A 25,839-nucleotide genomic window follows, 5' to 3' on the forward strand; every position below is an offset into this window, starting at 1 on the left:
ATAGCTTTTATTGTGTTAAATTTCACAATGAACCTATAAAGCTATTTTCTTGCAATTTTTGTGTATTGAATCATTAACTTGTTGGCTTATCTTTCCTTTTTGATGCTTTGTAACAGTCCCATTTGGTTTTAGAAATTAGCCATCTCCTGATTTCCCCATTGTAGGTAAAGTGTTATTCTTTTACCAATTTTATAATCAAACAGTTTCAAAAGTGATAATTATATACCAGAAACTCATTTCTGTCATCTCATCTTTTGTACAATATATAAAGGTCACTATTTTAAGATTAATGATGCATCTGTCTATTCTCCCAATAAACACTTTAAAATTTTTACTGCTCAACAAAGAGGGACACTTTTGCCAATATTAAGGTATTAGAATAAAATTGGAGTTAAACACTTTTTAAATATTGAACTAAAACAAACTGGCCTTAGATTATATTTTTTTTGCATTTCTAATTAATTATATCATTTATTTGTAAGTAGAACATAACTTCAGGAACCCAATGCAAAACTAGGCTGCATCAAATGGATGCAGAGTGGTAAACTGTGCTGACTTTTTCTGTGATTTAGTATGATTGATTGCAATAATGTATTTAGTTATGATATTAGTTAAAATAACAAAATTTTCTTTGACACAGAATGCAGTGCCTGGATCAGAAAATTTCTAGGTCTTCTTGGGATCTAGCCTCTTGATACTGTTCATGAAAACTAAGTCTCACTGCAATTATGGATTTGATGCATACTTCCTATGACATTACAGAAATGGATGAGTTAGCCCTTCAAGACAAGACATGAAGTGTTTGCAAGATTTCAGTCAAGAGACTTCATTATTGAAGTCATGATTATAATTTTCTTCGGATCAGAGAAATGTAAGATTGGTTTCAAATATTTATTTGCTTGTTATGAAAAAAAAAAGTTTTAAGTTAGTGCAAAGGATGAAGAAAAGCCAGGTGGAATAATTTGTATACTCCAAAAGAATAATTGGCAGATCTATTTACCAAGTAATTTATCATGGAAGACATGATCAGGCAGTTGGCATGCAATGTGACCAAAATCTTAAATATCCCAACAAGAGAGAATACAATTAATTTTGATAGCAAAATATTTGAATTAGAAGTTTCCAAATAAAGAAATGATGTTTGAATTTGTCTTAAGATAGTATCTTACATACAGAACCCTGGACTTAAAAGCGTACATGTCCTTAGAAAATGATGCAGACCGGAACTTCTCCAGGATATTCTCTTTCAGTTGCAAAATAAAGTTGCAAAAGGAAACAGAGAAAAGAAGGCAGACTATAGAGATTTGACAGAACATCTAGCCAGACTTCCAATCAAGTTCATTATCAACAAGACATCTGTATAGATGAAGGTATTCAGAGAAAAGCAATAAAATAAGATATAGTACTGATGATGAAAGAAAAGTTTAAAGTCTAAATTAATCTTGCCTTCAAGAAAATAGAATTAGGATGAAATATTTGAAATACATATGTATTGCCCAGAAGGAAAATGACTGTTCAAGATACAGTAAGACAATGTATTTTGAAGCAGTAAAACAAATCTGAACTAAAAATCCTTCATATTGCCCATCCAGAAGTCTTTCCCATTTGTAAGATACATGCGCCATAACATGACGTATTTCTCCTCTAAAGGGCTGTGATCAAAGGCAGATTTTATTAATCATTTAAACTGGGGAAAGCATTTGACACAGTCTGTATGGACAGAATGTAGACAATAGTAAGTTAAGCACAGTTTTATTTCCAGTAAACCAAGAAAACCAGTGAATACACAGAGGGAGCTCAACAGACGGCCCGCTATTCCAGCTGAAAATGCTAAAACAGTAAGATGAGAAACTGAGGTAAAATGAAAACAAGAGACTATACAACCTAATAAAAGCACAATGGACAGAAAAATTTACCCTTTTACAAAAATTATTTGCTATTAGAGGTAAAGAACCTTGAATGCTCCCACCCAACCAATATTTAGCACTGTTCCTTTTATGTGGGAGTTGAAATGCAATAGGAACATAAAATTCAATGAATTAAAATATCCTTATAAGAACAAGCAATAAATACAACTCTGAACTCTGATGGTTAGTTTGTCATTAGAAGTTAGGAACAGCTTATGGAACCATTGTTTTTTTCCTAGGAAAAATACTGCTCCTGTCCCAGTTTTGCTATCGGCATCTCTTTATTTCCTTTATTTTGAGTCATCTGAGGTCATACAAAATCAATAATGAAATTCCCAGATAACATTAAGTATATGGTTTTAATATTCATATTCTCTTTTTAAATTTAATGATATATTTTATATCAACTTGTTCATATTTTAACTCTCTTAAGGCATGTTCAAGTAGAAACAAGAATAAAAACACAATAGATTTGGGTAATCCATTCAAAATAACATATTTCTTGACTAGAGCTGACAAATCGGAGGGTATACAGGAAAACCAAAAATGAGGAACTGAATTATAGATACTGTATCTAAATAAAGATATTCAATCAACACTTCAGCTTCTCATAATTATTTGGTTCAACTGAAGGGAACAGGTAGATCTGGGTTGCCCTCATATATCCAAAACTAGTTTAAAATGGGGGAGAAGGTGCTAGCTCCTAAAATACTACTACAGACATTAATTCTTAAAACGTACTGATAAACAAAGAACATCTTAGAAGGAACTCAGACAATTATTACATGTAGACAAGATCTCTGAACATATCTCACGGGAAAATTGTATAAATCAGGATATCTTTAGCTACGTTTTCCTGTGTTTCACAGATATCAAAAGATTTGTGCAATCATTATCCCTCATTTAGGTGCCTTCTATGTATCTCACTTCCAAGTTTCTGTAAAATATTACTATTCATTTGATGCCAAAAAAACCCTTAGAATATTAAAATCAAAGACATTAATTACTAACAGATAATTGCATGAAAAATTTGCCTGCCTTATTTTTATTTGTGGTTTCTGAAACTTGAAAAAATTCTAAAACCCAAAGGAATGAAAGTCCATTGATTCAGTGACAGGTAATGGCATTGATATTTCTGACTCAGAGACACTCTTCTGTTCATAAAGTCACTAACACTTTTTGCTCTTATGAGCAATAATGCCCTTAAACTAAAATGTAAACTGCTCAGCTCACAAGTTCAGGTGATGTAATCAAGTGAATCCACTGAGTAGACCCTAGTTTGGTCAATCCATGTCTCCATTTGAGGTCAAAGAGTTATTTGCTTGGTTCACATCCCAGCTTTGCCACAATCGAGTCTGTTTTCTTAGTTTAGGATTTACATTAGCAAAGTCTTTTTCTATGTATAAAACAATTTAGTAAGATAACAAACTGGTTTAATTTCATGAGTGAATAACTGATTTTTTTTTTTCGATGAATAGAATTAACCACACTGGTAACTTTAGATTAGTATCGTTGAGTATATATCTGAAGAGTTACTTCTTACAGTGAAGCAACATACCCTCCTCCTTTGTGTAAGATTATTATTTGAAGTCAGGGTGATATACTGTGGTGCTACAGACACAAAGCTTTCTATGATGCCTGAAACCCAAGGAGATTTTTTACTTTCTTATAAAACTTATTTCAAATTTCTTCCAAAAATAATGCCTGGAGTTTGTTAAATGTCACTTTTACAACACTGAGAATGAATTTGCACTGAAAAAAACTTAAGGGTTATTTTTATCTTAAGGTTTGCATAATTTGGGTTGTGCAAAAGTCAATGACCATGGACAATGACATGAATGTAACTAAGGAAGATTTAAAGTGGGAATCAGAATTTCTATGGTTATAGTTGTACCATCATAACACATTAAGGCGTAGGCTGTTGGGAGAAAGATTGAGTTATGCAACAACCCATCATACTAGAAGATTAAGTGCAAAGAACTATTGCCATTCTGAATTCATAATGATGAATACCGATTTAATTTTCTTACTATTACAGAATTTCTTCATTATCCCTCCGTTGAGATTGATAATCTGACTTTAGCTTTAATCTTACTTTCCTTGGATCTGGATTTTCCTACTTTCCCAAGATTAGAAAAAGTTCTTTAAGCCAAATACTTAATAACTTACCCTCTGGAAGGTCTGGATAAAATTCTTTGAAACTGCTGTGAGTTGCCTGAACACATACCCTTTTGTTTAAATGAAGCATAGAAGTGCATTCCAAACTCAAACTGAAATAGCTAGCAATTTAGATTTTTTTCCCATTACTACTACACTTTGATCAGTGGAGATAATCAAGAATTGACAATAGACAGAATCAGAAGATACATAAAAAAAGACTCTTTTTCCCCAAAATTGTGCTTAAAGTACGAGTCTACACAACAAGGTATCAGTACAATGCTTGTTTCAGTGATTGTTTCATCCCATTACAAAATACTGATACTTTTTTATAGAGGGAATAAAAAAATTTTCAAGTATAATGCAATTCTCATCTCAAACAACCACCATTATATATATATGTGTGTGTATATATATACACACACACACAAGTATATATAGGTATGTATATGTATATATATATGGTATTGTACAAATATATATATAACATTGTACAAAGAAACACTATATGTTCCCCCAAATTGTATTACATTGAATTAGATATTAGTCACAGTTGTCAATCATTTGTTCATTTCTTAATTATTGCTTATTAAGGGGACAAGGAAGCAAATCAGCTTTATTTGTTGTGTGTATATATGTAAGCATGTGCATATAGCATATATGTATTTTATTCAAATTGACTTGAATATGACTAGTTTCTAGTATTTTTATGAGTGTTTTTTAGCTATTACCATGAATATTCATGTTAGTTTTAACTGAGCCCAATGTTTGAATGATATGAAACATAATTGACCCCTTATTCTCCAATTTTCTTTTTACCAATCCAGATCCTACCAGTGTTGCAAATTATGCTTGCTCACCTTGTCAAACTTTTCTCCATAACCCAATTGAGAGGAATTCAAATTTGGAAAGGAGATATTTAAAAGACAAAAGAACAAAAGTTCACTTAGGGCAAATTACTCAGTGCTTCAGGAATAGGTCATGGCTTCACTTAATCAGCCTGAGGGCTAAGGGAACTAACATTTGTCACCTCTAAACTCTGTTCCTATATTTTGTTTGCATGAAAAAAGGCATTTATTTGCAATAAAATCTATTAACTTTGTAACTTCTCATGTAGAGTCAGCTCTAAGTTATATCAGTGGCCCTCCATCTCTGAACCTGAACATCAAATTCTTGTCAAGAGCAGAGTTATCGCTCTTGTGTTCTGGCTTTATTGTTATAATGGGGCTCCTGTTGTATTTAAACTTAACATTTTAGATAGAATTTTTTGGTTTTATCAGAATGCTTGATATTCAGCATTCTAAATTCGAAATCCCTACATTTGTGTTTTGAATCTCATTCTTAATAATGTACAAAGTATAAATCTTTGGGTAGCTAAAGATTATCAAGGCTTATAAAATGGTTTTTGTTTCTCCAGTTGCATGTGTATATCTCCATTTTTAAATTTAAAAGAATGTATTAAATTCTCTGAAACTGAATGCAGAAAAATTAATTAAAAATATGACAATCAAATATACAGGTAATTTCCATAGCATGGCATTGGAACTGATTTGTATTCAAAACATATTTACATGCTGAAAAAGTGTGGTTCAACTTGTCTCCCCTGATGAATAAAATGCTGTCACCTTTAATGGATATTACTTGTATTGAACTTATTTATGTTATGCTATGGTTAAATTTATTTTTCCTTTGTTTTCTCTTTTTCCTTCTTTTATGCTTCTTCCTTCCTCCTCTCCCCTTTCCTCTTTATCTTTTCTTCTTACAACAGTCTTTTTCCAGAAAGCATGTAAACCAGCTTAAGATTAAACTACCAAACATTAAACTAAACAAGCAAATAAAGCCAGTATTTAAACTATCAGGCTGTTTAATTGTCTGGGCTTTCATTTCCTCTGCTTTTCCTCTAACATTTCTATCACTCTTTGAGGGTTTTTTTTGTTTGTTTGTTGGTTTGTTTTAATTCCCTTTCCCATTACCTGCTTAGCAACCACATTGAGCTGAACTGGCTCACAAATATGCATCTTCTACTGTGAGATTTAATAAGAATGGCACCTTTCCACTGTTGAGAAATGTTTAAGCCAATGACTTAAAAAAAAAAATTGATTGCCAGCCAGAAAACTAATGCTGCTTCTTAGATAGCAGTTGCATGAATGAGCATCCATAGGCATACACCCTGGTTTCGTCTATTTCTCTAGTTCCCATTATGACTCATGAAAAGCTTTGCACCCACTGTCACCATGTCCTATTGAGATTTCCTGAGCCACCTCTCAAGTCAAAGGCAGACACCAGAGAAGAAGCCTTTCCCACTTTGTACACATAGACTCACATAAAACATACACATGCTGACATGGTATACAATTATGCACATGAGCATATTTTTAGTTTAAGTTCATCATGCCAGCATAAGACTATAAAAATATGGCATTCAGTTTTTAAATCCAAATAATTTTTCTTGGCAAAAGGGAAAAAAAATTATCCATATCTCTTCTGCTTCAGTAGAAACTTTGACTCCTAATGAAAATACTGTTCTAGGGGTTTTCAGAGAAGGCACAGTTTTGAATACCATGTACACAAAGACATAGGAAAAAAACAAGGACAATTTAAGTATTTCTCTTTTTAATTGCATATTATATGCAATACTATATTTAATATATATATATGCATAATGTATTTAATATAGCAACTTCGTAAAAATGTGGCAACTTCGTCATGCCAGACAACAAAATAAACGGGGCCCAAAGCATGGATGAACTTTCTTGGCAAAATCATTGAAAGTTTGTGTGTATGGGGTCTCACATTCTTGACTCTTTCAGAATTTTGAAGACAGTCATGTGTGCTACTGTGCAAAATAAACATATTGCTGTTTTTTTTTTTTTTTCTCTATTGGCCATCAATGAAGGATGAAGAAGATGGAGGCAGAGTGGCAAAGACAGCAGACTACAGATGCAGGTGTGGCACCAAATAGCAATCAAGCTTGGAAAAAAATCATGAAGAAACCAAGAGCAGGCCCATAACTGAGCAATATAAGCAAATCTTTATAATGCATTTGACTCAATTATTATAAAGTGGTATAACATTCCTCTGAAAGAAGCCTTCTCCCATGCAAGGATTTACGAACATTGCCAATAAGACTCAAAGAAGGAAACAGGCTTTGTGATAAGTGTTCTCAAACACTTCTGCCAATACCAACAGTGCAAGTGATAAAAGCCAGTGATGGTTTGGACTACAACTAAATGAGGAAAATACAATGGAAATGAAGCTCTGGAGGCAGTGATGAACAATGGGCACTGAGAGGACGACGGAGAGCAACTCTGCCCATAAAACTTGCTTAGATGAGGTTGCGGAGTCTGAGATCCACAAAGATGCTCTGCGCATCCATGTAAATAATAAGATTTCGAAAGTAACAAATGAAAGCACACAAGGCAAGCGAAACAAAATGCACTCAGTCCCACAGGTGCTTGATACAGATGGACATGAAAGCTGAATGGTATGGGAAACTATACCATTGAGGCTGAAGATAAGAAAGGAAGCAAGGGAAATGCAATGTTTCGATCACTTCTTGGCAGAGAGAATCTTGGTAATAACCAATGTGGCAGGAAGGACACATTGCAAGACAGATTGCTCTTGGTTGTTGAAGAATGTTGAAGCGGGATCATTTTGGAAAAGGAGGGGTGACTATACTTTGCTAAGAGGCACAAAATCGCAGTTTACTGAGCACTAGATGAGACTGCATGGAACAGACTTTCTAAATGGAATCTCCATGCAAGCCAGATAAGCTCTTTTCCCAGCTAAGTTTTCTAAATGCCAAACAATACAGGAACTGAAACCTTTGGGTTCAAGGATGATTTTTACACATATTTTTAATCAAATGGTGAATTTCTGGAAATGTCTTGAGGAAGAATTGAGCTTCATGACCAGTCTGATGTTCACAAGGCATTCACCATATGGATAACATTCTGTTTCTGATAATGCCACACTGAAAATGGCAGCATCATGTCTGACTGGGAAAAGAACTAAAGGTGGCAGAGCCACACTTTGGAATTTGCAAATAGTTTACAATAGATGGCATCTTGTGTTAAAAGAAAGGGACTGAGGGAGGAGAAGAAGCCAAGGTAAGAACCTCAACACATACATTTGGAAATCTTGCCAAGAAATCATGATACTTCTATTCATTGAGCTTTTTGCTTCTTTGCATTTGATGAAAATGGACCAGATACTTATATTTTCATGAGAAGGGAAACACTGAAGTGATTGAATAAAAGATCTATAATTGTTAGTGTCTGACAACCATGTTAGTTTTTGGCAACAGCAAATCAACCTGTATTAAATCCAAATGCTTTCTGGCTTTTAAAGGTTATTGATAACCTAGTATGCATTGGAACCTGATGAATGAATTCCTATTGTTTTCACCATCTCTAACATGTGAACACAATCCACACATAGAGAGGCTGGCTCCTGAACAGAGAATGAAAATTACTAGGACTAACAGAGGGAAGTAGACTTACAATGAGTAAATATACAAAAGCCCCAAATAATTATAATAGTCACAACTTGGCAGTGACTTTCCAGACTATGAAATTAGTTTTCTTGTGAAGAATGGAGATTTTATAGGGCTAGTATAAACACAGGGTAATTGGAAAATCAAATTGTTCATTGTGAGTTTTTGTAAAGTCTGGAATAATGGTGATAACATTTAAAAAGAAAAAAAAAAACTACCTATGAATCACTGTAGTTTGGTGTTTTTAGCAGTACTGTTGCCAAGAATGCTTGCTTTGGAAGAACAACAGTGGAAACTCGAATTGCGAAGCCCAGGTCCCAGCTTACCCCTGACACAATGAGCTCTCCTCCCAGATTCTGTACTTCGGCTTTCACCTTGCTGCAGATGTTAAGCTGATGGCAATACAAGGCAATTCGTTGAAGGTAGGCTAATAAATCCTGCTTACACGCTGAATCAGGACACTATAAAACATTAAAAAAAATTATCTCAATTAGTAAGAATCTTTCAGTTTCTAATACTTGTTATATAGAAGCCGTGGGAAGAAAAGTTTTCACTGTCATATACCTTAATTATATCCATTCAACTTGATAGTGCATTGAAGCTTCAGAAATGCTTTAGGGAATTTAGAAGGCCACAGTGATAGGTGAGAATGGTTAGTTCCACTTTGTTAAAATTCTACACAAAGAATTTTAATGATCTCCCAGAAAGTCTTATTGGGATGAATGTATAAGTATTTTATCAATTATCTTCTAAACTGCAAAGAAAACAATATTCTATAGGATTTCTCTTAATGGCCCATTCCATGTTCACTATATGCAAAGTTATTTTAACACAGATAGCAAAGCAACAGATGCTAGAAGGAAATCATTCTGTGTGGCAGTCTCTCTGCCATAGTAGAAGAGAGTTTCAATTTGATTTGTTGAAACATGTATAATATCATGTATGAAATGAGTTGCCAGTCCAGGTTCGATGCACGATACTGTATGCTTGGGGCTGGTGCACTGGGATGACCCAGAGGGATGGTATGGGGAGGGAGGAGGGTTCAGGATGGGGAACACATGTATACCTGTGGTGGATTCATTTTGATATTTGGCAAAACTAATACAATATTGTAAAGTTTAAAAATAAAATAAAATTTTAAAAAAAAAGGAAAATGCATTTGTTTCTTTTGGCTTTATAAGAAATGTATCATTCCCTAAAGAAACTCTATTGCACTTTCTGGAATATCATATTTATCAAAAAATTTAGCAACATGATAAAGTTAATTTAAACCAGAGACTGTGAGAAGAATCAAGACCATTGTACAAGAAAAAGATGTGAGTAAAATGAGTTTGAAGCCCATTGAAATAAGCTCATCAGTGTAACAACAGGACCCTTCTAAGGATGCAGCGGAGATATTGAATTCTTAAAAAAAAATCGGGTGACCAAGGATTTTGAATTCTCTCTGTAACTTAAGTCGGTAGATGTCCATCAAATACACACTGAACAGAGCTGAACACTTTCAGAGACATTTACATGCTTCCCTAAAGCATTTCTGAAGCTTCAATGCCAACGGCTATCCAGCAATTGAAATATATTCCTATTGCTATCCAAAGTTCAGTTCAAAATTCTCCAGGACATTCTATTGTTCTCCCTCAACCTGGCACTTAAAAAGGACATATAATCACCAGATCCTTGATGAAACACTATAAGAAACGAGCACCCACAGCCCAAAGTAAAGTACCTTATTTAGAACAAAAGTATGAGAAAAAGACTCCAGCTAAGCTTCCTTCAAGCTCAAGAAAAGGAATTCTTTCATTAATACTATGAAGCCAGTCATTTGACATAGCCATTTATTTAATAAGTTACAAAGGGGTCTTTTTTCTACATAACACTTACCATTGTGGTATTTTTTTTTTTTTTTCAGTAACTGCATTTATCAAGAAAGAATCCCACAGAGACTGTTTTTAGCTTCCTACAAGTTCTTCATACTGTAATATTTATCCTACTCCAGAGACCCATATACTGAAAGGAATTAACTTTAAAATGATATCTCCCTAAAGGCCTTTCATACAAATACCTTGCAGCAAATTAAAATGGAAGTTCTATCTCAATGGAACAGTAATTAAAAATGCAACAGTCCGTAAAAAGTTTATACTGTGTGCATATCTCAAATCTTCATAAAAATATTTTCTGGCAAAATAAAGCCAACATTTTGGAAATGCTCATTCTATTCTGTTATTTAAACTGAAGTACTAAAACACAAATAAAGGCATTATGGACCAAGAAAAATAACTCTTATACCATTGGAATAGTAGAAATGGATGCATTATTTGAAAAAGAAATGTTCCATTCAGACCAAACATTAGCAAAAATTGCAGGCTGCTTCACAACTGATGACAGGAAGAATGCTACAAAGAGGTTATGTTTATCTTTTCTTCATTAAGTCATCATTAAATATCATTTTAATACTTTGTCACAATCTCAAGATACATCTAAAATCCTGGGATTTGTATGTGTGCGTGCACATGTGATTTGCTTTCCAGATATCAAAGCTGTTTGGGGGCTACGTTTCTGGATACATAATTGTTGGAAATAAAGATCCAAAATTACAAAATCAAAAACAAGAATCACAATAAAAAATATTGAGCTCAAGGAGCCTAAACATACTGAGAAGTAGTTTTAGCCATTGAGATTCGGAATATAATGGAAAAACCATCCAAACTTCATCTACTTTTACTCCTTAGGGGTCCATCCTAGCACAATCCTCTCTCAGAACCAACTGCCAATCTGTGGTCACTCCACTTATCCCAATATTTGCATAAAATTGCCTCAACATTTGCAGAAAAAAATGCAGCATTCTTTCCCGGCTGGTGCATTTCTGTATGTTTGCATGTATGAGTGCTATTTTCAAATAAGCTCATTTTCTCTCCTCTCTTTTACATGAACCCTCTAGGTGACATATGGAACTCAACCTTTGCTCCAAAATGTAGGAAGCTTGACAATCAGTAGTGCCCTGAAATTAGCAATATAATAATGGTTTGGTCCTTAATCACTATAAATTTCAGGAGATTTTCAAATTTTGGTAATATTTAGTAAATTATTTTTACTCTTAAGTGTTTCTCAAAAATTCAAAAGTAAGCAAAACATTCCCCCAGATTTGCTATCATATATATAATATGAGACAATCTGTTGGCTTATTTTAAAAGTAATCCCAATAGTTTAATCATGAGTTTTTCTTTTCAGACTTCAGAAGATGAGTAAATTTGGATATTGACTTGAGGTATTCTATAATATGGGATGTTGAAGGCAAGTATTTAGAGAAACAGTCTTATATTAGAAAATGAGGGAGATAAAATATAGTAAGTAACTCAAAAACCACAGGAGACCACGGCCATTTATGGGGGAGGTGGTTGTGGTTTAGTCATTAAGTCATGTTCAACTCTTTGTGATCCCATGGGCTGTAGTCCACCATGGAATTTTCCAGGCATGAATGTTGGAGTTGGTAGCCATTTCCTTCTCCAGGGGATCTTCCTGACCCAGGGATCAAACCCGCATCTCCTGCATCACAGGCAGTCTTTTGCATTGCAGGCAGATTCTCTACCAATTGAGCTACGAGAAAAGCCCTCCTCCACAGAGGAGGAAAAAATCCTATATCTTTCAGTGTTCCCAAAGAGGATGATCTGTTTTGTAGTAAATTCATGTTCATAATGTTTTTCCATGTAAATAACAGTTTATATATTTTCTATTTCAGAATCTTAATATATATTTTAAGACATTTTCCTTTGAAACTGGCTCAAACTGTAAGCCACCATTGTTTAAAGAGATAAGCATCAGTTATTTGAAAGAGTCTATTGCCTAAAGTACGCTTGTAAGAAATGGCCCATTATTGAAAAAAGACATACTTAGAACAGGATTTTAGAGTTCCAGTTCAGCAAAATAAAATGAAAAGAGTAGAAATAAACTCAAATATTCAACCTTGAGATTGAGAACTATTTTAATGTGAATCTTACTTAATTCAATCTAAAGGCATAAAAGATACCCTGAGAATTTTGTTAATTTCTGGTGCACTTTGTGTCTGGATAAAAATAAAGATGAAATCTGAATGTTTTTGATTATGTGGACATGTATGCCAGGACATAAATTATAATGAATTATAAAGAGCATTATTATAGCAAGATCAATTATAACAAGAAATAAAGTTGTTTCTTTTGCTTCCCATTTCTGCAATGTCATTGAGTTTCTGAATGAAGACAGCCAGGATAATCCATGATTCCTTAAAGGTTATATCTCTTAAAAAGTGGATACCCTATATTTCTGAATAGTGTAAATTTAAAAAATAAAATTAAATTAAAAAATGAAAATAAAATAAAATTAAAAAAAAAAAGTGGATACCCTTCTTTCTAAAGGAACTTTGAAAACAGAACCCACCTTTGGCATCAACTCAATCTCAACAGAGTTAGAGGTCAGTTTGTAAAATGGTAGCAATTCTCTACAATTCATTCTTCAGAGGCATTTAATAGAGTGCATAAAACCCATTACAGAACCCAAGAGCTAGTTAATGACCCCACTCAGCATGTGCTTGCTCTTCCCTCTTATATTACCTGATCAGCCACAGCGCGGGCTAATTTGTCCATTCGAGAACCTGCTTCGGCAATTTTCTTGGCGGCATTAATGACATCAGATGTATTTTTCAACGGGCCTTTGCCTCTGAAACAACAGGCACAACATAATTAGAAATTCACTTTATGGCAGGAAATAGACACACCTACCATATTGTTTGTCCAGGACTCTGCTTTTGTACTTGATTTGGCTCTGACCATGTTAGAGGAAATTTGAATGTTTTCTTGATTCACTTCAATTTCCATTTAAATAATCCACTTTATTACATTCATTTTCAGGAAATATTTTTCCCTATTTGGATGGGCATGCTCACATTTTATTCTTTACATGAGTTTCTATATTTTTTGAACAGTGGTCCATTAAAAAAGATGATCACTACAAGGGCAATGGGAATTTAACATGTAAATGCTTACCATGTGTCTATGCTGTTGTACACATTTATCTTCATAACAACCCTAACAAGCAGGCATCATCATCCCCATTTTAGAGAAGAGAAAAATAGACTAAAGTGATTAACTCACCCAAGCTTATGCAAATCATGTGATAAATTCTAAATTTAAATCAGTCTAGCCAAAATAAATGCTCATTCACTGTCTTTCACACCATGCCCAGCATTATTATTATGTTAATTATATTTTTAAGTCCATTTTGGCTCTTTGAGAAACCACTGTCTCCTGTCCATAACTGGGGACTATTTGGCCAAAATTTCAGAAATCTGCTGAGCTCTTTCTCTTGCTGGCTTATATGCTTCTGGGACTGACTTATGAAAGAACACTCATAGAAAACTGTGTGACAGTAGATGTCTTTCTATTGCCAAAAACCATTGCCCCAATATTTTCTTTTTTTTTTTTTTTAAATTTTATTTGATTTTTAAACTTTACATAATTGTATTAGTTTTGCCAAATATCAAAATGAATCCGCCACAGGTATACATGTGTTCCCCATCCTGAACCCTCCTCCCTCCTCCCTCCCCATACCATCCCTCTGGGTCGTCCCAGTGCACTAGCCCCAAGCATCCAGTATCATGCATTGAACCAATATTTTCACATAAGGTTTTCAATTAGGTGAACTGTTTAATATTACATGTCTTTCAAATATTTATTAGAAAGGGAAAGGAAACTATGCTGCATTATAAATTTTTAAACAAAATGTTGCATATGATATACCTTCTCCTTTCTTGAACGGTAAATAACATGATAGACTTAATACATTTATTCTTCTATTTTTAGCATTGTTACTGGTCTCCTTGTGCTCGGTTGCTCAGTCATACCCAACTCTTTGCAACTCCATGGACTATAGCCTGCCAGGGTCCTCTGCCCATGGCATTTTCCAGGCAAGAATACTGGAGTTGCGATTTCGTACTCCAACTGGTCTCCTCATATGCATGTAAAAATCAATGCATTTTTTAGGACTACAAAATTATAATCCTATAGTTAAACGTGGTGAGATACAGAGAAAAGCTACTCAGAAGTCATTTATTTAGATTGCATAGAGAGTAGGCAATGATTGCCATTGTTCCATAATAACATTTTATAAAATGGAAGACTTAAAATGACTTTAGAAAATAAATGTAAATGAAGGGCATTTTGTTTCCCTCTTAATTTTGCTTCTGGTATTTTTAGTGTTAGTAGCTAAAAGTAAGATATATTGTGTTCACATCAATGCTTAAACATGTACACAGGGAAATTCAAAACTTAAGATACTTCATTTTGCTATGGCAACATTAACTCTAGAAAGTGAAAGAGAGTGAAAAAGTTGGCTTAAAACTCAACATTCAGAAAACTAAGATCATAGCATCTGGTCCCATCAATTCATGGCAAATAGATGAGGAAACAATGGAAACAGTGAGAGACTTTATTTTGGGGGGCTCTAAAATCAGTGCAGATGGTGACTGCAGCCATGAAATTAAAAGACTCTTGCTCCTTGGAAGAAAAGTCATGCCTAACCTAGACAGCATATTAAAAAGCAGAGACATTCCTTTGCCAACAAAGGGCCATGTTCTCAAAGCTATGGTTTTTCCAGTAGTCATGTATGGATGTGAGAGTTGGACTATAAAGAAAGCCGAGCACCGAAGAATTGGTACTTTTGAACTGTGGTGTTGGAGAAGACTCTTAAGAGTCTCTTGGACTGCAAGGAGATCCAACCAGTCCATACTAAAACAAATCAATCCTGAATATTCTTTGGAAGGACAGATGCTGAAGCTGATGGAAGAACTGACTCATTGAAAAAGACCCTGATGCTGGGAAAGATTGAAGGTGGGAGAAGAAGGGGACGACAGAGGATGAGATGGTTGGATGGCATCACTGACTCAATGGACATGAGTTTGAGTAGGCTCCAGGAGTTGGTGATGAACAGGGAAGCCTGCAGTCCATGGGGTTGCAGAGTCGACTAAATGAACTGAACTGAACATTAACTCTTCCACAAAAGGCATTGATTCTATCCATTTGCTATATAGATTTTTAAATACATAGATTTTACATGTGCATTTTATATAATATGAGTGAATTAAAGATTCTGTGACAATTTGGCTCTCATTCTCTCACATTATTTTTTAAATTATCTCTAAATAAACTTTTGTTTTTGGTTTATATTTTTAAAGGAAATTCTAGATGCAGAATCTGTCAATATTTAATAGTGTTCTCATTATTATTTATTTCTCTGTAACTTCCAAACCTTAGAAAACCCTTTTTTACAATCTTAGTCTGATAAAAAATTGTTGTTACTTTTTGCCTTCATCTTAACCCATTCCTACTGGAGAAGGGATAATCTACCCACTCCAGTATTCTTGGGCTTCCCTTACAGCTCAACTGGTAAAAAATCCTCCTGCAATGAGGGAGACCTGGGTTTGATCCCTGGGTTGGGAAGATCCCCTGGAGAAGGGAAAGGCTACCCACTCCAGTATTCTGGCCTGGAGAATTCCATAGACTGTATAGTCCATGGGGTTGTAAAGAGTCGGACACAACTGAACAACTTTCACTTTCACTAACCCATTCACAAAGGGCTGCATTATACTTGATATTTCATTAATAAAAATCTTGGTGTTTGTTTACTCCAAGAATTTCAAAGGATTTGTAGAAATGCTTATTCATGAACCTTTCATGAAAACTTTCAACAGTGGATTGATTCTGACATTTATAGAGGCTTGAATCTGTCTGAGGCTCAGGCTTCCTAAATTTCAGCTAAAGCATCATTAGAAGCATGTCTTCTTGTAATTAAAAAGAGACTACAGATTTACTATTATATTGTTATTTAAAAAGTTTGACACTAGAATTCACAATGTAGACTCAATTAAATTCTTGGAGTCACAAGTGGATGATAGGGATATATTTCATGAAACTAGAGAGCAATGTAGAAATTTTGAGATCATCAAATATTTCCTCATTTTCTAGCTGAGAAAGCTGAAATCCAAAGAGGAGGCTAAGTGACCTGCCCAAGATGATAAGAAGAGAAAAAAAAGGACTGAACCTCTGTGTCCCTAATCATAATTTTGTTGGTTGCCATGAAGGAGGGGTGGAGGAGGGAAGGACTGGGAAGGTAGGACTAGCAGATGCAAACTATTATATGCAGGAGGAAGAAACACCAACAAGCTCTTACTATATAGCACGGGGCACTATAATCAATGTTGTGCTCAGCTGCTCAGTTGTGTCTGAGTCTTTGTGATCCTATGGACTGTAGCCCATCAGAGTCCTCTGTCCATGGCATTTTCCAGGCAAGAATACTGGAGTGTGTTACTCTTTCCTTCTCCAAGGGATCTTCCTGACCCAGGGAGGGAACCTGCATCTCTTGCATCTTCTGGCATTGGCAGGAGATTCTTTACCACTGAGCCACCTGGGAAGCCCACTATATTCAATATCATATGATAAAACATAGTGGAAAATAATATTTTTTAAAATGTCCATATGTGTATAACTGGGTCCCTTTGCTGTACAGCAGAGACTGGCACAACATCGTTGATCAATTATACTTCAATTTAAAAAAAATTAAAAAATATTACAAGAAGAGATTTATGAGTTAGAAAACAATAGAACATGGGATGGACATGTACACATTGCTGTATTTAAAATAGATAAGCGACAAGGACCTACTGGATAGCAAAATTTGGATATGGAACACTGCTCAATGTTATGAATACATGTATATGTATGGCTGAGTCTTTTTGCTGTTCACCTCAATCTATCACAACATTGTTTATTAATCGACTATAGTGAGTGAAGGCAATGGCACCCCACTGCAGTACTCTTGCCTGGAAAATCCCATGGGCAGAGGAGCCCGGTGGGCTGCCGTCCATGGGGTCGCTAAGAGTCAGACACGACTGAGCGACTTCCCTTTCACTTTTCACTTTCATGCATTGGACAAGGAAATGGCAACCCATTCCAGTGTTCTTGCCTGGAGAATCCCAGGGACAGGGGAGCCTGGTGGGCTGCCGTCTATGGGGTCGCACAGAGTCGGACACGACTGAAGCGACTTAGTAGCAGCATAGTGAGTGAAAGTCTGTCAGTCCCTATGCGACTCTTTGCAACCCCATGGACTGTAGCCCACCATCCTCCTCTGTCCATGGAATTCTCTAGGCCAGAATAGTGGAGTGAGCAGCCATTCCCTTCTCCAGGGGATCTTCCCAACCCAGGGATTTAACCCAGCTCTCCCGCATTGCAGGCAAATTCTCTACCATCTGAGCCACCAGGGAATACCCAATACAAAATAAAAGTTAAAAAAAAAACAAAACAAAACAATAGAACACAGAAAATAAAACTGGTTCCAAAAAAAAAAAAAAAAAAAGAAGGGAAAAGTGATATAGAAAATAAACCTAGTTTGTTAACAAGAAAAAAATTAAGTGAAGAAAATGGCACTTGAATGTTAGAATGGGTTTGTACATGCTCACAAGAGCTGACTATAAAACTGTCAGTAGACACATTGGTAGCTTGAAACCTGCCATGATAGTACTCCTTCTATGGCTTCTTTTTTTCCCCCTAGAAAATTAGAAAGCTGCTGCCAAAGGCCAACTTAGTAGAAAGGATACATGTATCCTTTCTTTCCCAAACTCCCCTCCCACCCAAGCTGCCACATAACACTGAGCCCTGTTCCAAGTTGAGAGTAAGGCTACTGTGATCTGAAGGAGGTTCTAGGGGGCTTCTGCAGCTGGAATATGGTTATAAAGTTTATAATATTTAAGGCATACATTTCTTTAATGCATTTTTCTACAGGTAAACTTCATAATTTAAGATTATATTTATTTTCTTATTTTTCTGTCAATATGATGTATATGAAAAAATGTAATTTTCTTTTCCATGATGATAGAGGAACCTGAGTCACTTTTTTTTATCATTTATTCATCATTACAATTAATCATTTATATGCTCTTTTTTCTGAGTTTTTATTCAAGTTTTTTACATATTTTTCCATTTTTTTTAACCTAAATTACTTGTCTCTGTTTTTTAGATATTTTGAATTTTGATCTTTTGTTAATCATGTTGCAAATTACTTCTTCCAGACTTAGCCTGTATGTTTACCTTTGTAAAGCATTTTTAAAGTATAAATTTTAATTTTATTGTGGTCAAATGTATCAATCATTTCTACTAGAGTTTGCACTTTTTGAAACTTCTTTAAGAAGTTCTTCCTGTTGAAAGTGTTAGCTTATACTATGGTGGTAATCATTTTGCAATATATATATATAATATATATTTTGCAATATCTATATATATATACATATATTTCAGAAAATTGATATTCACATGCAAAAGAATGAAGCAAGACCCTTAACTCATAGCATATAAAAAATTAACTGGAAGTGGATTGTAAGAGCTAATCTATACACATCATACAAGAAAACTTAAGAGAAAAACTTCATGACATTGGATTTGGCAATGATTTCTTGACTATTACAACAAGAACACAGACAACAGCAGCAATATTAAATGAAAAATTTGACTCTATCAACATTTAAAATCTGTGAATTAAAGGACACAATCAACAGAGTAAAAATGCAGCCCATAGAATAAGAGAAAATATTTTAAAATCCTATATCTGACAAGGGGCTAAAACCCAGAATACAGAAAAACTCCTACAACTCAACACTAAAAATCAACCTGAATTAAAAAAAAAAAAAATGAGCAAAGCGCTTGAATATACATTTCTCCAGAGAAGATATACAATAGCTAATCAGGAAGCAACAGTTAGAACTGGACATGGAACAACAGACTGGTTCCAAATAGGAAAAGGAGTACATCAAGGCTGTATATTGTCACCCTGCTTATTTAACTTCTATGCAGAGTACATCATGAGAAATGCTGGGCGGGAAGAAGCACAAGCTGGAATCAAGATTGTTGGGAGAAATATCAATAACCTCAGATATGCAGATGACACCACCCTTATGGCAGAAAAGGAAGAGGAACTAAAAAGCCTCTTGATGAAAGTGAAAGAGGAGAGTGAAAAAGTTGGCTTAAAGCTCAACATTCAGAAAATTAAGATCATGGCATCTGGTCCCATCACTTCTGGGAAATAGATGGGGAAACAGTGGAAACAGTGTCAGACTTTATTTTTGGAGGGCTCCAAAATCACTGCAGATGGTGATTGCAGCCATGAAATTAAAAGACGCTTACTCCTTGGAAGGAAAGTTATGATCAACCTAGATAGCATATTCAAAAGCAGAGACATTACTTTGCCAACAAAGGTCTGTCTAGTCAAGGCTATGGTTTTTCCAGTGATCATGTATGGATGTGAGAGTTGGACTGTGAAGAAAGCTGAGCGCCAAAGAATTGCTTTTGAACTGTGGTGTTGGAGAAGACTCTTGAGAGTCTTTTGGACTGCAAGGAGATCCAACCAGTCCATTCTGAAGGAGATCAGTCCTGGGTGTTCTTTGGAAGGACTGATGCTGAAGCTGAAACTCCAGTACTTTGGCCACTTCATGCAAAGAGTTGACTCATTGGAAAAGACTCTTATGCTGGGAGAGATTGGGGCAGGAGGAGAAGGGGACGACAGAGGATGAGATGGCTAGATGGCATCACCGACTTGCTGGATGTGAGTTTGAGTGAACTCCGGGAGTTGGTGATGGACAGGGAGGCCTGGCGTGCTGCGATTCATGGAGTTGCAAAGAGTCGGACACAACTGAGCGACTGAACTGAACTGAACTGACATGAAAAGATGCTTAACACCACTGATTATTAGGAAAATACAAATCAAGATCACAGTGAGATACCATCATACTAAAATGGTTGCTGTAAAAACAAGCAAAAATAAAACAAAAACAAAAAATAAGAAGTCTTGGCAAGGATGTGAAGAAGTTGCAACTTTTGTATACCATTGATGGGAATGTAAAATGGTGCAGCTGCTATGTAAAACTGTACAGTGTTTCCTCAAAAAATTAAACACAGAACTACCATATGATCTAGCAATTCCAATTCTGGGTGGAATACCCAAAGGATTGAAAGCAAGATCTCAAAGAGGCATTTGTACACCCATGTTCATAGCAAAACTATTCGTAACCCAAGTGCCCCAAAATTGATGAATGGATAAGCTAAATATAATATATATATATATATATATATATATTCAATAAAATATTACTTAGCCTTAAGAAGAAACAAAAGTCCGACATGAACTATAACATGGCTGAACCTTGAGAACATTTTTGTTGTTGTTCATTTGCTAAGTTGTGCTGGATTCTTCACGACCCCATGAACTGCAGCATGCCAGGCTTCCCTGTCCTTCACTATCTCCCTGAGTTTGTTCAAAGTCATGTCCACTGGGTCAGTGATGCCATCCAACCATCCCATCCTCTGTCACCCCCTTCTCCTCTTGCCCTCAATCTTTCCCAGCGTCACGGTCTTTCCCAATGAGTGGGCTCTTCACATCAGATGGCCAAAGCTGAGCTTCAGCATCAGTCCTTCCAATGAATATTCAGGCCTGATTTCCTTTAGGATTGACTGGTTTGATCTCCTTGCTGTCCAAGGGACTGTCAAGAGTCTTCTTCAGCACCACAGTTGAAAAACACAAATTCTTTGGCATTCAGTCTTCTTTATGGTCCAACTTTCACATACGTACATGATTACTGGTTGAAAACATTATGCTAAGTGAAATAAGCCAGTTACAAAGAGAAAAATGTTATTTGTTTCCACTGCATGAGATACTTAGTCAAGTTCATAGTGACAGAAAAAAGAATGGTGGTTGCCAGGTGCTGAGGAGAGAGGGGAATGAGGAATGAAGAGTTCAATGGTCAGGGTTTCTGCTGGGGAAGATGAAAAAGTGCTAGAGATAGATGTTGGTGACAGTTGCACAAAAGTGTCAGTATGCTTAGTGCCACAGAACTGTACACTGAAAAATGCTTAAAATGGTAAATTTCATTGTATGAATTCTTCATTACAATAAAAAGAAAAACCAATTACTTTAAACAGCCATATGTGATTGGGGCTACTGTACTGGGCAACACAAGGTTAAATGAGCAACAGTCTTTGGAATAATATGAAGTGGGAACAGAAATAAAAAATGGTCAACAACACATATATATAGATAGATATATAGATCAGACCCCAAAACATCAGACGTTTGAGTCTTCCGGTCAGTGGACAGTGGGTTTCCCAGGTGGCTCAGAGGTAGAGAATCTGCCTGCCAATGCAGGAGAACAGGTTCAGTCCCTGGGTCAGGAAGATCCGCTGGAGAAGGAAATGGCAACCTAATACAGTATTCTTGCTTGGGAAATCCCATGGATAGAGGAGCCTGGCAGGCTGAAGTCCATGGGGCCACAAAGAATCAAACATGACTTAGCAACTGAACATGATAACACAACACAGTCAGTGGACAGCAGTGTGGACAAAGTGACCGACCCCACTGGTTGTCGCTCCCAGTCTCAAACTAATGGCTTAGACCCTATGTCTCTCCCTAATTCACATCAGGTTCTCTATTTTGGGAATTTTGAAAGGTGCTTTGAAGAACCTTGTGACCTTAAAGACAGAAGACATGTTATTGTACTATTGGAAACATATTTTTAGTTTTCTTGAAAAAACATCAAGAGTGAAATTGACTGTACTATATAGATTCATGAAATGTCTCTTTTGGCAATAGGTGATTTTTATACAAGGGTCAATATTTGGACGCTTTCCCAGGAAATGGTCACTGCAAAAAAAAAAAAAAAGCCATGGAAATTTATTATCATGTTACTGTTATCCACAACTAAACAACTAATTAATATTTATTTCATGAAAAAGTAATGGGTATTAATGTGAAAAATCAATGTGTGAGTACACTCTGAGTTAATGTACTCAGCACCCAGAATTTTTAAATTCTGAGTATTTCCAAATTAAAACCATTTATTTGCTATAGTTTTCTCAATACCTCTAACTGATCAATATAAGATGTGACTCTCCAGTAATGAGGTATCATTAGGTAAGGAGTATAATTATAAATGTACTGAATTATAGAAGCTTCTTTTTAGAACCAGAGTCCATAAAACACAGTTGGGAAATACCCTTTCACCAATCAGCTGAAGCAGTATAAAGATAGCACAGTGGAAAAGTTGAATTAATCTGGGGATTAAAGATAAGTCAGGTGAGACTGCAGGACCATTAGCTGAACCATGCAAGGAAATAACATTTAGAAAATGGTCTTGAAGCTGAAGTACAAATATGTAAAAAATTGAGAAGGAATCTAAGGCTCAATAAAGTTAGGCTTTGGATAGCAAACTCAAGATTTTTATATTATTTTATGAAAAGAGGAAAGAAAATTTTGGTGCACAGGAGTTGGGTGGATGCCGTTTAATGGCCAGATATGGCATAAGTTAACTGACAAGAGTCAAGAATTAGACCATAGACTAGTTGAACTGTCACTTGAGCTGGAGTCCTGACTGTCCACACCAAGGCAGGAATGAAGTTTGGGAATACCAGGGTGATTACTTGATCTTTTAGTCTAGTGCTCAATACTTTACAGTTGATTGTAACCTGAAAGCTTTTTATTAGCCTGAACCCAGTTCCTTTCAAGATCAGAACTTATAGTTGATCTAAAAAGACAGTTTTGTCTCTTGCTATACAATTAAATGTGAGTTTCTTTCCTGAACTGCTGCCATCCACACACCTTCTGTTACCAGGAAACAAGACTGGCACATGCTATTTCCTTCTGAAAGTGACATGAGAAATATGGATTCACCCTCTGCAGGACATCATTTCTGCCAGTGCCCATGAGATGGAAATCAAGAAATGAACAGAAAAAAGATGTGAGGCATAACGAGTTTTATCCACCATGACCAAGTTATTACACAAGTAATGAGGTAGAACCTCTCTACTTTTAATAATAATGGAGTGGATATCATTGAGATTACTGAATCAAATTAATAAATTAGCTACCGATAAGAAAAAAACAAGATAATAAATGCAAGGTTTTTTTTTTTTCCTTTCATCAAAATGCCCTATAAATGTATGATCTGAGGTGAGTTGTCAAGTTTCAATTCCTACTCAGCTACATCCTTTCCTTTAAATAAGCGAACATAGTACCTAAGAGTCATTAGAGGTAAGGTATACAGCTGACATAATTCCTCCTTAAAATGGAAAACCCAAGGCAATAACAGTAATGCATAGGGTCAAGTGCAGTGAATTTAGGTGAGAGGCACAAAGAAAGATTCAAATTAGCTACCTCTTTGCAAAGGAAGAGGCTCTGCAGATGGCGACAGCAGCAAAACCTCAGCTTCCTGTGTTTCATTTCCAATTCACACCCTCTCCTGTTTCTGGTTATTAATAACTGTATCTTCCTTTTGGCTTCACAAAGGGGCATAAAACTACTCATCAGGCAGCAGGAAAAAATGATAACCAGTAACAGTCTAGACATTTCATTATTCAAATCAGCATAAAATGATTATGCAAAATCCCTAGGAACTGAAGTGACCCTCTTTTCACTTTTAAAACTATACTTTGACTAATAGAAAATCTGTCTTAAATATCCTTTAACAAGACTCCTCAAATGTATCTCTCTTCTTTGACACAGTTATATATAATCCAGAGCATTGTAAAACGTCTTCCTGATCTTAACTAGCAACATGGCTCGATTCATCATTCACTTTAAATTAATGAGATTATTTGTTCAAGAGATGTTATTAATGGATCGTATAATATCCATCAGATAAAATACGAATACAATGTTGAAAGCAAGCAAATTAAGTCGTCATAGGCCTTGAAAAGTAATGACTGAGGCTACCATGAGAGTCTGATTTGTAGGAAATTAAGACTTAATTAATGGTTCAGAATGTATTTTCCTACTATTATTTTTGAGTGTGAAATAAATCTGTGAAACCAGCAAAGACCAGCAAAATGTACAAATTTGAACTTCTAACGAATACAATGACACTTAAAATCTCGAAAGTCACCCTTAAAACATTAAGTCATTCCACTGAAGTCAAAAACAATTTTAAAATATTTGGATAAAGGGCCAAGCAATGTCATCAATATATATTAACCAGAGGCAAAACATAAGGAGGAGAGGGCAGAGATGCGTCATATTTTATTATAAGCTATAATTAATAGTGGGCTTCCCAGGTGGCTCAGCAGTAAAGAAAACATCTGCCAATGCAGGAGATGCAGTCTCAATTCCTGGGTGGGGAAGATAACCTGGAGAAGGAAATGGCAGCCCACTCCAATAATCTTGCCTGGATGGAAAATCCCATGAACAGAGGAGCCTGGCGGGCTACAGACCAAGGGATCCTAAAAGAGTTGGACATGATTTGGGGACTGAAACAACAACATAATTAATTGTAGCCTTTTCTTACTAAAAACACTCAACAATCATTTAAAAAACTGTCACCATAAGGTAGTATCTTGACATTGCCACACATCTTATATAACTGTAATAACAAATGCCATGTTGAATCATTACTTTTGCTCATGTTTCTTTGTGTGTCTGTGTTTCCCAGAAAAACAAAATCTACAGTAAAACAGTAGCTTTCATTCCTATGGTAGGATACTTTTTAACTGCATTAACTGTTTGGATTTTAAACTCTCCTGTGAAGTTGATAAGAAGAGTATTACTTTCCTCCTTTACAAATGAATAAAGATAGTCAGAGACTGGTCCAGAATCACCTGGTATTTGGACTAAAAAATCCAGGGATTTTTTCATTGAGCTTTGCTCTCCCTTGGTCTGCCCTTCGTGTGGTTGGAAGGGCAGAAATGTCAGCTCCCTTTAAAGGGGAGACTATAAAAATGCAAAGGAAGAAACAGCAATGACCCCTGAGGGAAAAAAGGCTCCTGACAAAATTCTGACTGGTCTCCTGATTTATTAAAAATACTGCTCAGAGCAAAAGGGTCTAAAACTGATACAATGTTTAATTTTCCTGTCACAATTATAGAATCAGATGGTTGAACCCAGTTCTTTGTATGTAAGTATAAAATATGAGCTGAAATTAAATACTAAATCATGAGCTAGCATTAAAAGACATCACATGCCACATATATATACATATTTTTTCCCTGAGGGATATTAGCAAATCATACACTTTATCTTCAGAATAATATTTAAACACACTGCAAAGTAGCATAGACCAAAAATCAGTCCCCCAAGCTCCAGGAGTTTGGTTTTATGACTAATTCAGGATGGATAATTAAAACAATACTAATTACAGAAATGAATCTGTTCTTTTTGACCAAAAAGACCTATCTGCTAAGAACCAGGCTCAGATCATGTTGACTTACACATGTAAATTTTATAATA

At 35.5% G+C, this 25,839-nt stretch overlaps 1 protein-coding gene across 4 annotated transcripts in view; it reads right to left on the bottom strand.

Annotated features, from left to right (window-relative positions):
* Positions 1-25,839, bottom strand: part of CTNNA2 (catenin alpha 2) — a 1,365,089-nt gene that overhangs the window by 33,798 nt on the left and 1,305,452 nt on the right. For all 4 annotated transcript variants that reach the window (XM_070798845.1, XM_070798847.1, XM_070798846.1 and 1 more), the window contains exons 16-17: positions 13,143-13,248; positions 8,886-9,020 (exon numbers count right to left, since the gene is read on the bottom strand). In XM_070798845.1, coding sequence (XP_070654946.1) covers positions 8,886-9,020; positions 13,143-13,248 — 241 coding nt within the window. The remainder of the gene's footprint in view (positions 1-8,885; positions 9,021-13,142; positions 13,249-25,839) is intronic.

Source organism: Bos indicus, chromosome 11 (assembly GCF_029378745.1).
Source record: "Bos indicus isolate NIAB-ARS_2022 breed Sahiwal x Tharparkar chromosome 11, NIAB-ARS_B.indTharparkar_mat_pri_1.0, whole genome shotgun sequence".
Classification (NCBI taxonomy): Eukaryota; Metazoa; Chordata; class Mammalia; order Artiodactyla; family Bovidae; genus Bos; species Bos indicus.